Source organism: Anoplopoma fimbria, chromosome 16 (assembly GCF_027596085.1).
Source record: "Anoplopoma fimbria isolate UVic2021 breed Golden Eagle Sablefish chromosome 16, Afim_UVic_2022, whole genome shotgun sequence".
In the NCBI taxonomy this organism is placed as follows: Eukaryota; Metazoa; Chordata; class Actinopteri; order Perciformes; family Anoplopomatidae; genus Anoplopoma; species Anoplopoma fimbria.
Window position 1 is genome coordinate 24,634,198 of NC_072464.1, and position 14,334 is coordinate 24,648,531.

General features: G+C 39.5%; 1 protein-coding gene across 1 annotated transcript in view; it reads right to left on the reverse strand.

Moving 5' to 3' along the window:
- Positions 1-5,586: 5,586 nt before the first annotated feature.
- The window catches only part of pdia5 (protein disulfide isomerase family A, member 5), a 54,083-nt gene continuing 45,335 nt past the window's right edge, over positions 5,587-14,334 (reverse strand). Inside the window, exons 15-17 of the mRNA XM_054615182.1 lie at positions 12,256-12,326; positions 8,265-8,399; positions 5,587-7,359 (exon numbers count right to left, since the gene is read on the reverse strand). Of these exons, the coding sequence (XP_054471157.1) occupies positions 7,279-7,359; positions 8,265-8,399; positions 12,256-12,326 (287 nt within the window). The 3' untranslated portion in view covers positions 5,587-7,278. The remainder of the gene's footprint in view (positions 7,360-8,264; positions 8,400-12,255; positions 12,327-14,334) is intronic.

Here is a 14,334-nt window from a genome sequence, read left to right on the forward strand (position 1 = left end):
TCTCATCAGCACCCAGGCTGGAGAAACTAACAGGAAATGATTCATTGGATGGAATTCAATATGCATTCATTATTTAAATCCCAGTTAAATAAAATAAAATATAAAAAATGTTTTCAAACTCTGTGATATTGCTTTTTACAAATATGTATTAAAAATATTTTTTAAAAATCTGCAAAGGTACTGCTCCTGCTTCTTATAAAGGAGTCAGTTTCTCCTTATTAATGTAGTCATCAAATGTTTTTGTCACTAATTAGGAAAGTTTGTTTTTTGTCTTTGAACATTGAGACCGACCACACCTAGAACCCAACTTCTGGTCTTGTTGGGTTCTTTCAGGATGCCAGAATTTGTTGGTTTCATCACCAAATAAAACCTTAACAACAATGTTTTGTATGGAACATTGTGGACAAATGTGTAATTATGTTTATATGTTTGTGAATGTCAAAATGTTCCTTTTTTTTATATTATCATTTATTTATGTAGCCCATATATTTATTTTTCCTCAGTGTTCAGTTGTGAACTGTCTCAAATTTAGTTTTAATAACAATTAATAACAGCAGCAATTTTGTTCTAAGAATTAATTTTGTGGTTTGTTATTTATTATGTTGCCACTACTGACGGATATTGATTTTTTTGCTTATTTTATCATCATTATATTATACATTATTTGCATTGATAACTTTAGCATTAAACACCTTATTAATTTACATATGATTTTTTTAAATGTAATCATATATTCCACAGCCAATGAGAGATCGGAGCGAGAGATAAGAAAAGAAACATAATTCTTAACTCAAGGCTAATTAAATAGATTTTAATCTTCAACATCTTAACATTATAATTACATAGTCAGTGTTTTAAACATCTCTCAACCAGGACACCAGGACAGCGTATACCAAGACACAGAGATGATTAACTGTAGATAATCTAGTACAACAAGAATAGGACTAAATAAGAACTATATCTAAAGGTGAGTAGACGGTAAATAGTGTTCTCCTGCAGTATATCTCTCTTAAACTGGGCTTTGTTAATATTCATGAGCTCATTACCTCGATGTTAGGATAGATATGACAGAGTTTCATTATTTAAATTCTCATTACATCTCTTTATTCTCTCTTCTCTTCTTGCTCCAGTTGCTTCTTTTCCCTCTGAAAGCCGTGAAAACAAATTGGCCCGTCTTCAGAGAGTCCGAGGCTCAGATTTATTCTAATGTGGGAATTAAAATAACATGAAAAATGAATAATGCCGAGCTTTAGTGCTCCACTCAGACCTGAAATAGGCCATCGTCCTCTGACATCAGCGTTTCTTTATCCTCCTCTGTTTTCATACATTTCCTGTTAGGAACACACCTGTGTCTGGAGGAAAGGAAAACAATACAGAGACGGTTAGCGGCCTCATCCTTCACTCAGATCACATGTAATCTCCCAGAGACAATGTGTCAGTCTGTGTGTGTGTGTGTGTGTGTGTGTGTGTGTGTGTGTGTGTGTGTGTGTGTGTGTGTGTGTGTGTGTGTGTGTGTGTGTGTGTGTGTGTGTGTGTGTGTGTGTCTGGATGATGGATGTCTGCAGCCGCTGACGGGTTGATGAATAGTCACGGGTCTCAGCGGGTTTTTAAAGGAAGGCCGAGCCGTCAGTCAGGCTGACAGAGACTAAACAGAGGGTTCAAACACGCTTTGATGGCCTCTTTTTCTATTATGATGTCATCGTTATACGTCTCAAATCTTGAGCTCAGCAATGCTTGAAAAGTGTGACAATTCTAAAAATATACCTGCAGGATTTTTACTCATAAAAATGCATTAAAAGATCACATAGATATTGAAGAAATAACAATATAGAAACACAAAAATATAGATTTTCATTTAATGAAATTCATGAAATGTGATTTTTTTAAGGACTATCTGTCTGAATGCTTTTGTTTTTGTTTTAAGTCATCATTGAAAGAATAACTTAAAGGTGTCACCTTGATCTCTGGGGAAATACCTTTTTCACAATTTCCACAAAGTAGATGACTGCAAACATGGAGGTTAACTTTTAACTTTTACACTGATGCATAAAATGGTTTTTTTATGTACATTTTGAACCTTTTATTTTTAAATACAGATTTTTATTAATTGAAATTCATGAAATGTGATTTTTTTAAGGACAATCTGTCTTTTGTGAGAATTTGTGAGACTAAATGTCTAAAGTAGTCGTCCTCAGAGACAGTGTTCTTTACACAAAAACTGCAGACCAAACAACATTATAAAGGTTTTATTTCAGAAGGTCTTCAGGGTCTGAGGAGTGAAGGTCCTGATGTCCCTCTAAACCCTGAACCCTCAGAGATGAACCGACGTCTTCTGTTAAATGTTTCAGTCTGAGAGGCTTGAAGGGCTTTAAAGGGTTCAAATACGAATCAGACACTTCAGCTGCAACATATCACGTTACCATGACGACGTCCTAACATGTTATCAACAGTTGTGGGGTTTTATTTTATGCGTTTTTACTCCCTGATGTGAACGTGTTCCAGGCTCTTTCCTCAGGAGATGAGAGCTGATTGTCAAATAATCTCATCACTTGTTTCTGTCAAATCAGATGAATAAATCTGTGATAAATAAAATCTCTGCTTTCATGTGTTTTTATGTTAAATCTTTAATCCTAATGTTTAATAAACCAGGCTGAGCACACATGTTTCGTCCTCTTTGTTTACCTTTTTTTACGTCTCCATGCTTCCACTGGTAACCCCGTGTTTAACCTCACATTGCTATGAATTGTGGGTAATTCCCTCAGGCAAAGTCTGCAGAAATGTGGACTTTGGAAAGTGTTCATAAAGGATTTCAGATGTCTGAGATAAACACTCAACGCTCTGACGCTGGGACAGAACTCAACCCCGAGTAAAAGTCTGGGTCAGGAGAGATTTGGGATTGGGGTCAAAATGTTCTGCAAAATCCTGAGGAAACATCCTCTGGGGAACATGAATATTACACTCTAATGTCATTCCAATGTGTCCACTGTGTTCTTACTCCGGACCAAAATGAAACAGGAAACTGTTCGAGGCTTGGAGTTTGAATGACAGACATTTGGTGGGCTGCGTGTGTCTTAAACCCTAACAAGATGCATTATGGGAAAACTATGTCAGCATCCACTGCACCAGATCTGATCATTCTTTTTGTTTTAGTCTCCTGGGAATGTATTGAAAACTAAACATGTGGTGGAGCTGTGTGAAGCTTTAACAAGCCGAATGGAGGAGAGAGGACCTGACTCCTGTCTGTTCAGAGCTGAAGACGGGACAAACATCTGGATCTCTGCGAGGTTTTCAGTCCGCTAAGAGTTTAAAATCAGCGGGGAGTCTATTAAACAGTAATCCCATAATAAAGTTTATTATATGAAAACTTGAGTGGAGGTCTCGTTTAACCTCCCGTGGACATCCTCAGGGGATGAAGACAATGTGGGATTTATTTGAGGGTGCATCTGTGAACAAATACAACCTCCAGATTTTACCAAGAAAAAATACTTTCAACATAAAAACCACGACATTAACATTCCTCCTCCGAGGCCCGACCAGCATGATCCATACAGGTGTGATGTGTTTCTGCAGCATGTTGCACATGAGACTCAGAGTGAACGCTGAGTAACACTGATGACGATCACTGGGATGTGATGTGAGTTCTGCACCGTTTGCAAATCAGTTCCCACAAAGATAGAACGTTTGCTTTCACCTCTGAGACTAAAATGTCTAAAAACAAAAAATCTCAGTGGAAACTGACCGTGAAACTAAACATACTGGAGGGATATTTTTGCAAGATATAGAATCAAAATATTTGGTTATGTTATGAATATGAACCTGGTCCCTTTGCTCCTGGTTTATTCAAGTCAATCTGCAGCTGTTGTTTGATATCTTTGCATCTCTGCTCCCTGTAACCAGACAAACCTCCCACGAAAGCAGAAACAGGCACAGATCTCTTTCTCCTTCCAACACTGGCTGACGGATACCTGGCTTATTAAACATTAAGTGTAATTCCCCCTTTTGTCATCTGAGCTTTTATTGCTCTGTTTGTTTAGTTTCTCATTTAAATGACACTAACTGTCTCTGTTATTCATGCTCATTGTGTAAAACAATGTTGTGCTGAGCTCTTTGTTATTTCTGTGTTCACAAAAAATCAATACAATTATTTTAGGGGGAAAAAAAAACACAATAAAAGAGCATTTCTGAGAATCAAACACAGAAGTTAAATTAAATAAAGATTGTTTTCATAGTTGACTGTAATCATTTTCTATTAGATGTCTCAGCATGAATGATGCAGCGTCTTGTATCATGTCGGGTCTTATCTTTAATAATTGACAGTAAAAGCTCCAATCAGCTGACTGCTGACAAATCAAATCATTAGAAAGCATTCAGTCTTCACAAACACATATTGAACTCTGTAAATCTTTCTCTGCTCTGTGTGCAGAAACAAGAAGCTTTTCATTAAAAACCCTCGATGGTTTCACGTTTGACATTTTCACGATTCGTCTCCGATGGATTCCCTGAACTCTAAATTACAGATTTTCCAGTCGATCTGATCATAGAGGAGGTTTAGTTTACCGACGGCTCATCCAGCAGCACGCAGGATCTACATGAGGAAGTAAACCTTGATCTCCCCCAGCAGAGACGCTCGGCTCCGTTCATGGAATGGACTTCTGGGGCTTTGATTGGTCCCAGCGTTGACACACGCATGTACAGAAAAGATCAACAAAATCAATAACAGGAAGTGGCTTTTTTTAATGAAGAAAAGGGAAGGGGTCGTGTGGGCTTTAAGGGAAAACATTGACGTCAGGAAACCTGAGCGGCCCAACCTGTGAAAAGTGAAACGGTTTCTGGTGAAGCTACTCGAGTCCGAGCGGCCTCGACTTCTGTTCCAACAACCAGAGCTTCATTCTGCTCGACGCAGAACACTTCTGCTTCAAAGAACACGAAGAGGAAGAAGAGCCCCGACCCCTGACCCCCGACCCCCGAGTCTCCTCTCAGGACAATCAGAGTTCTTCTGCATGAATGAATCCAAACATCACAGCTGAAAACCTTCAGCCTCAGGGTCAGGTGATCCTCTAGAGGCCTCTGATTGGTCACCTGAAGGTCCGGCTCCATTTCTCATAATAAAGCCATCAGTGTCAGACCTGCTGAGCGCTCCATTTGTTTCCATCAAAGAGAAAAACAAAGAGAAATGATTCCAGGAGGAGAGTCCATCGGTCGACTTCTGTTCATGTGGCTGAGACGGCAGAGAAACTGAACCCTGATCAGATGTTCAAATGAACAAAGGATTCTTTCTCTGCATGTCTACGCTGTGTGATAGCTAAACAGAACGGTGGTTACTGGTAGAATGCTACTGAAACTCTCCTCTATTAGTTTCAAACCTTTATTCTAATATTTGATTATGTTAAATACCACAATATTTGTTTTAATTTAATTTTTAATTTGTTTATTAGTAACATTATGACAAAAACAGTTTGAACAATGTATTAACATGCAAATAATAACAATTTTAAGAAAACATCCCAGTGTGAAAAGGCCTTTAAACCAACGGATTAGTGAACCAATCAACTTTCAGCTTAAATAAAAACAACCCAAAAAAATCAGTTTGAAATGTTTGATTTTATTATTTCAGTTTAAATCTTGCAAGCTCCTTTCTGCAAGAAGACAAACGGTTCTTATGGCTGAGCTCAGAAAACTAAAATCCAGAGAGGAAAGGATGACTTCTTGGCATAAGTGACTCAACACGTTTGTTTCCGTCAGCGTCTCTGCAGAAGAAGAAGACAACGAGCAGCTCGTTACAGCGAGACGCTGGGAAGCAAACTGTTAAAGACACTGAATGGAGAGAACGAGGAAAAGAAAAATCACACTGATGTTTGAGGAGACGGATCAGTCACATCGTCTTATTCAACACACGACGTCATGACGGCACAGAAACGGATTTGTCTTGGGATACAAATGTAAACAATATTTAATTTGGTGATTTAAGGGCTTAAAAAATGATTCATCTGGAATGAAAAGAAAAGAAATCACAGAACAAACGAGTTCCCTTTTAATTGTGTTTCGCTTTCCCTGAGAACTTTATTCAGAATGACAGAAACAGAAGTCTGGAATAATAAAAACACAAGAGTTTGACATATTTATGGAGGCCGAAGAGTGGGAGTAGAAAAAAAAGTCTCAAAAGTAGGAATGTGACTTTTTTAGTCACCAGACTAATTAATTAGTCAATTAGTCTGGTGACTTAATTAGTCAAAGCTCAAGAGGGCCGCCATTTTGGCTCCTCGGTGTCGTTCATCTCTACAGGAAGTGGAGGAGACGTGTGGCCATGAAACACAAAAAAAACACAACCCTGAACGCACCACAGTGAAAACAAGGACGAGGCGTCTGAATGCAGAGGGGGATTGTGGGATATTTGGCTGGAATCCATGATTACGGGACATTATATTCATGATCATCATGTAAATATTCAGCCTGGTCTCTGAATGCTTCCTGTATGCAAATGAGCTCTAACCTTGTTACATCACCACAGCTCTGAATGCTAATATTTGGAAACGTATCAAGCAGAATATTTGTTACACCTCCTCGTGTTTATGACTTCCATAAGCTGAAGGAGCTGAAACAGCACCAGGACTCTGATTCCTCTCCTCCTTTGATGCAACTCCAGCATGGTTTTATTTCACATCTTTAAGGCCACAGTTTGAAGCAAACAAAAAAAAGAATCAAGTCATTTCAAAAAAGAAAAAAGCAGAATTAATCACGAGGGACTGGAACCATCCAGAATATGAACCCGTCGCTGCGGCAACGCTTCACATTTCACTGCTGAGATGTTGAGAAAACAAAGGGTGATATTCTGGATGGTTCTGGACCAGAGACATGAAGGTGTGGTTCTCCTTCTGGAGACTGCGGGTTTGATGGACTGGACCCCTGTGGTTCCTCCACCTTTATCTGTTAATGCCCCCCCCACCACCACCACCACCACCACCACCAGCAGCACCACCACCAGCAGCACCAGCACCCTCAGGTGTGAGTCGGCCCAGCAGGGGTCCGTGTTGCATAGATCAGGTTTATAGGGTGAAGCTTCTCACACGTCTCACAGTGTTTAGTTTTTGTCTGCGTTGTTTATTCAGCCGGTCAGAAGAAGTCTCCCTGCAGGTTCTCCGTCCGCCTCGTTACAAACAGGAACCTCCGCGGTATATAAAAAAAACGTAGCCTTTTAGCTGAGGTCATCAGGTCTCCCACCGTCAGTGCTGATTGGGCCCTTGCCAGGGGGTCAAGGGTCACAGTGCAACGCGCCGAACCTCAGAGCTCCTCCTTCCTCTTCACCACCTTCTCCTGGTCGCGACCTCGCAGGCTGCGCATGAACCCGATGAAGCCGGCCTCCTGTGGAGAGAAGTTCAACAAACATCTCACAAACATTCAAACATTCAGACAAGAGAAGGAAACACAGTCTGAATGCCGTCTCCACATTCAGGGTCAATCTGTTTGACCCTCACTATTATTAAAGGGACAGTTCACCTCGAGATCAAAAAGTCTCTTTCTAGGATTCATGACTGAAGATAATCCACAGACCTCGTTGTGATCAGCTTCATGGAGGAACTATTCTCTTTCTATCCAAGTTTGACATTTTGGTCATTTCTTCACAACCAGTGAACAGGAAGTGACCATATATGGACTGAGGAGGAGTGACGTAGAGACGCCGTATACGTCTCTGGTGTGGACCTGTCAATCAGTGTGTAGCCCCGCCCTAAAGCATCCCCTGCTTTATGGTCTGTTTGACTCTAAATGGAGCATCATTTACTAAATGAACATCATGCTGTATTGAAGAAGACTTGAAACTAGAGATTGAGACCATAAACTCATGTTTACAATGTTTACTGAGGGAATAAATCAAGAGAGAAGTAGAGTCATTTTCTCATAGACTTCTATACAACCAGAGGAGTCGCCCCCTGGTGGACAGCAGAGAGAATGCAGCTTTAAGACACTTTTAAAGTTTTAACAACTGTGGAAAGACTGGCATTCTACATTTAAGCACAGTTGTCCAGCTCCACTTTTAAATATATGATATAACTCAGACTCACTGCTGACTCTCCATCATCCCAGACGTTTTTCTGATGGACAAATTGGTGTTTTAATGAAGTCTTTGGGCAGCTCCCGGCTTAAGAACAGAGCTTATGAATGCTTTTCACGTTCTTTAGCATCGGTGCAGAAAAGAAAGGGGATTAAGTGTTCAGTGTGTAACAGCTTCAGAGACAAATAAAGAGATGGAGAGGCGTAGCAGAACTTACCCCACGGTCTCCGTTGTATTTCTCCACAAACTTTCCGTAGTTGTAGTGGTTGAATGTCGGGTAGCCCTCCACTCCCTCCTGCTTACACAGCTCGTGGTTCTGTCCTCTGGTACAGTCCACCGCGGCGTACGCAATCTGAGGAAACACAATCAGTTCAGTGAGATGTTGAACTGATATGATGCAACGTGGAGCTTTTACTCGTACAGGTGTTTGATATGCTGCCTCAACAGGTGAGAGGAGGTTAAAGGGACAGATGTGATGTTTGGAGGTGTGGTTGTATGAGGTTCTTCCTCATATAATCATATATATTTAGAATATTTCTATCTCTTTAATTTGCTGTCAGACAGCCCTTCCTGCTGTTATCTCTGCTCTCTTTAAACACACCAGACAGTGATTTCACCTCTCAGGACACAGAAGGTTCTGCTCTCCTGCTGCCTGTCTGGTAGGTAGTTTGTGTTGTTGTGTGACTTTGGTGTTTTAAAGGGTTAATTCAGATTCACCAAAGTGACACAATAACACAACCACACTACCAGATGGAGGCAGCAGGAGAGCAGAACCTCCTGTGTCCTGAGAGGTTAAATCACTGTTTTTGTGAATGTAGTCTGGTGTCTTTATAGAGAGCATAAATAACAGCTTCAGTTCCCGTCATAAAGGTAAAGTGGAAACATTCTAAATATAGCGTTCACTTAAACTGATATTGATTCCTTTAGGAGTCTAAAGGACGTCGACAGCAGAACATTGATGGCTCCATCTACTGTAGTAAAACCCTGAGTATGTAGAAGAACATCATACTAACACACCTCTAAACATCTCTACTGTCACTTTAAGGAAATCTAATTCTAAAACATCAAAGTGGAATTCTTTGAAATTAACCATTTTATTTTGACAGTAACTTGGTGTAAAAATAAAGACGTTTTTCTCTTAAAGTTTGAGTCTCTAACGTTGTAAATAAACACCGTTAGCATATTAGCATGCTTCGTAGCATGAATGTAATGTGGTTTAAAACTTACAGAAGTTTTTTTTATCTGTGTTTGAGGAGAAGAAAGAAACGCTGTGGTCATTTTCTCTGATAATAAAACCATGATTAAGTTTAATGGAGGATATATATATTAAACCAACATACAAACTTTTGAGGCAGGTTCATTAAATCATTTGGCTCATGTTTTTTAATATTTGTTCTGTAACAATGATTTTAATTCACAAACAGCATTTGGTTTTTATCGTTTTGGTTCGATTAGTTATTGTTTCAGTGTCTCTAAAGGACTCAAAAGAAATAAACTTTATTATAATTGTAAATAAATACTACTAAACATTCATCAGCTGTAAAATGCTCCTTTACATGCATTCAGATCTGTTTCTCTCCAGGTTGCAGAAGATGCATTGATGCTGAAGCGTTTGTGGCTGTTGGTGTGGAGAGAGAACAGGAATCCCATAATAATCACTCCTACATAAAAACAACAAGGGAGATTTATGTTGCGAGGCCGTCGCATCGATTAGTGACGAGCCGTAAAAGCCGCCTCGGCCGCTGGTTCTGGTTCTGGACGACTGAAACGTCTCCGAGCTGCTGAGCGGACCCGTCAACGCCAAATAAACGCTCCTCGTCTGACTGAAGGTAGAAATGACAGATCTGCTGCAGAAGGGAAACGCTTTTCTATGCTCGTCCAACCCTGAGGCGAACTCTCATTAAAAAATACAAGTGTTTGTTTTTTTCCACCCATGCAAACACTCAAATGTGTAGAATCTGCATGAGCAGCATCGTGCTGTTGGAGGAGAGGACGGGACCAAGAGTTCTGCTCAGAGTGAGGACAACGGAGAACATGAAGAGGAGTCAAAGCTTCATGGGAATATAAACCATGTAAACAGATTAGTAGAAATATTGTAAATATCATAATTAATCTGAATTATTGGTGCAATTAAACGTCGTCACTGTTAACTTCTCTTTGCGTTTGTTAGTTTGAGATCAGAGCTGCTGTGATTTGACGGGAGACAATGAAGCCGTAGAGACATTGTTCTTTAAAGATCTGCAGCCAATTCCCTTATTGATCCGTCTTCAAGTGACAGAGGAGACCCGCATCGTGTTATTGATCCGATAGCTCTGAGGAGCAGCGGGTCACCAGTTGGCTTGGTTTCAACGCACTGGTCTGTAAGACTGGTACTGGAGCAGATCACGGAATATTTTGATTGATCCGTATCGGTTATATTAAAGAGAGACAATGTAACTTGAAACTTGTATTATTACCATTGCAGCTGCCATTCAGGTCCCACTGAGCTCATTAAAACACAGGAAACCGTGAATTAACACTACTTTAATAAGACAAACAATATATATATGATTAATTAATTTATTTCATTTTTCATCATACACGGTTCACCTAAAAATGATATATAATGTATATATATAAATATTTTAAAAATAGGAGAGATGTGATGTTTATTTATCTTAATGCTGTTTTTTATATTTCAGCAGAGTCCAACTGTATATTGGATCAGTTTTACTCTCTTTAAATTAACTTTAAAAGCTTCCTTAATTTGAGAAAATCTCCTTTTGAATTGGAATAATTCTGACTATTATTTCATTATTATGAATAGGAGCTTACTTCCATAGCTCTAGTAAACTCTTTTATCATTATGATAGCATTGTCCTCATCTTTCGTTTTTTCAGTTATAGTTAATTAAGTTATCATGTTTTAACCTATTCCTTGTATTTGTTATTTATTGATTGGTGCTTTTTTATTAAGAGAAATACCAAAAATATCTGACAGTTCTCTGACAGAACTTTCCCCAGAAGCCACGAGAGAGGTTAAACATCTGTATTTACAACCTTTATAGATCACATCAGGAACGACAAACTGATCCAAACATCGGCGCCTTCAGCCGTTTGAACGCTGGATGTTTAAAATAATAGATTTATGATGCAACTTTTCTCTTAAAATACAAAAGAATATGCTTCCTGTAGGAGGTTCTGGTTTTAATGGTTAGTGTTTTTATGGTGGCCATTGTTAGAATTATTGCTCCGAGTTTCTGCTGTAACAACTATTATTTCTCCCTCATATCTTTATATATCGTAAAAGGACTTTCTGTTGTTTTATGCTGATGATCTATGGGTGTATTTCAGTGTTTACTCTACTGATGAAGGAATAAACAAAAAGAAATGTAAGAAGTTCCTGGACACACAAACATTCCCACATCATCTGTTGAAGTTTACTGTTACAGAGGATTGCCTCAGAGAAAAGAATGTGTGACGGAGTGGGTGAGGACACGTCAGCGTTTCACACCATCTGACTGTGATTTTGAGAAATTCCAAACAAATGAGAGAGCAAATGTTGGCTGGATGCTGATGGAACCATGATGAGGTTTAGCATCTCAATGAAACTATAAAAATCAAGAGGCAACGATTTGATACGTTTTCTAAGGTGTCAGAATTTAGAAAAGTGTTTTTCAGTATGTGTGTGTGTGTGTGTGTGTGTGTGTGTGAGTCACACAATGAAAGAGGTTTTGGAAACACTGAGCCCTGCAGTCGGAGGGTATTAACATGGACGAAGAGCAGTGGGAGGACAAGAGTCTGGAGGGAACAGAAGAGAAAGGAAGAGGAGATGATGGAGGACGAGTGAGTCCTGCATGAACCTTAAAGTGTGCCAGAGATCTGATGAGTCTGTGTGGGCTTCAGCTAAGTGGGCAAAGTCCTAACTTCTTCTAAAGTTTGCAGGGTTTCTATCAACATACATACGACATTTTGAGGATGCATTAACTTTTGGAATCCAAAAAAAACGTTGGAAGAAATGAAAAACCATCGCGAAACATCACCGTTTATCCCAAACAGAAGCTGTAAAAAACGTCTTTATTGTCAGATTATCATCAATTATGAGCAATTAGCAACTTTAGCAAAAAAAAGCATGAATATGGGTCTCCCTTTCTCAATTTTGAGCTGATTTTATGCTCCTTTTTGCACCACTATGTGTAATCGTACGTGTATAAAATAAGCATCACTCACCTTGCGGTCCTCTCTGAAGAGCTCTGCTGCCGTGGTGAAGTGAGGAACAGCGTTTTTACAGTGTGGACACCCTGGAAGACGAGGACAGACACAGACGGGATGTTACTATGACGGCTCATCACCACACATTAACGCCGTGACATCAATGCTTCACGTAAACAGCTGCTGACACACATCACAAATCACCTCCATACATCACTGACTGGGTCTCCAACATGTTCATAAAGCAGATGGAGCATTCAGCATCACTTCACGCCACATTAGTCGTGTTACGAGAGACCGTAAATCTCTTTATTGCCCTCATGAAACAGTCGATGCTCACACTAATAAACCAACAGAACCACAGAAACATCAACACCAGGAGAGGACTAACTATACATCTGACTCTAGCTAAGAAAGGAGGATGTGTTTCTGCACACAACAACTGTGAAGACGTCGTTTCTCCCCTTTTGAAAAGTTTGACTTCCGGTAGCTGCTAATGTCAAGTATAAAGCTTTTCTTCTGTTCACTACAATCAAATGCTGCTGTTGGAAATGTGAAAGGTGAGAAAAGGTAAGAACACCTCCTGTGGTGACAAAAGAGCTTTTATAGGACGAAGAAGAAGAAGAAGGAGGAGGAGGAGGAGGAGGAGGAGGAGGAGGAAACAGCCTGGCAGTGGGTGACTGGATAAAAGCTTTCATGCAGAGTTCAGATTAAATCAAAAGTCAATCAGTCTGAGACAAAGAACTCTATTTATAATGTGAGGATTATTTATTTTTGTGAGGAAGCTTCTGTTTCTTCTGATGCTAATTCAGATTTATTCAGCGAGTGTTATCCAAACATTCATGTTTTTGCTCTTCTGGTCCCAGTTTGACCTCCAGATGTTGCAGACTGGCGGAGGAAATAGTTTCTTTAAATGTAGTATTCTAATAAGGTTAACATACAATGCATGCTTTTATGTTTTTTGCTTCTGCTCTGTATGGATTTAATGTCTAATAATATAACATATTTGTGTCTTTAGTGCATGTTTCTATTAACATAATTATCCTCTTTTATATCCCCCATGGGGATCAATAAAGGAATATAATAATATGCTTGTGTTGAATGTCGTAATAGTACTTCACATTGTAGTTTAAGGGCGTTCTGACTGATGTTTCTGCTTATATTCATATTCTCTCCTCTTGTATTATTGTACTGCATGCTTTTAAATGATAAATGATGAATAACTTTGTATTCTTAATCCTATATTCTGTTTTTTAAGGGGACTTTGTAAGATCTGTCCAGGGACTACAGATGAAGAATAGCCTCTAGGAACATTTATAGTTTTATAAATGTGCATTGTCCCTACAAAAAAAACCAATAAATAAAAAAGGCCAAACGTAAATCACCCAAACAGCATTACAGATTATTAACAGGTATCATTTAGTTTTATCAACAGTTTTAACAGCTTTTTACTGTCGCGTCGACACAACTCTGCCTTCAACTCAATTAACCGTCGTCTCCCTCTCTGTCACAGCGGCTCAGAAAGCCATTTTCCTGCTGAAGTGGCCTTTTAGCTGCAACATTAAATGGCCTCTAAACCTTTAAAGGTTCCGTCGCAGTTCTGAAACCGATATATCATAAAAACGCAGCAGAGAGAAGTGGTTTTTCCTTTCAGATGAAGAGAACAAGAGAGAACGGACCTCAGAGGAACAGGAATATTTCAGTCTGTCGTCAAGGTGCTTTAAACGCAGTTCTGCTGTCGATGAAGACTCCTGCAACTCTCAGTTCTCTCCTCTACCTGCACAGATGTTTCAGACACCTTCTGCATTCTCTCTGCTGTCCAGCAGGGGGCGACTCCTCTGGTTGTATAGAAGTCTATGAGAAAATGACTCTACTTCTCTCTTGATTTATTCCCTCAGTAAACATTGTAAACATGAGTTTATGGTCTCAATCTCTAGTTTCAAGTCTTCTTCAATACAGCATGATGTTCATTTAGTAAATGATGCTCCATTTAGAGTCAAACAGACCATAAAGCAGGGGATGCTTTAGGGCGGGGCTACACACTGATTGACAGGTCCACACCAGAGACGTATACGGCGTCTCTACCTCACTCCTCCT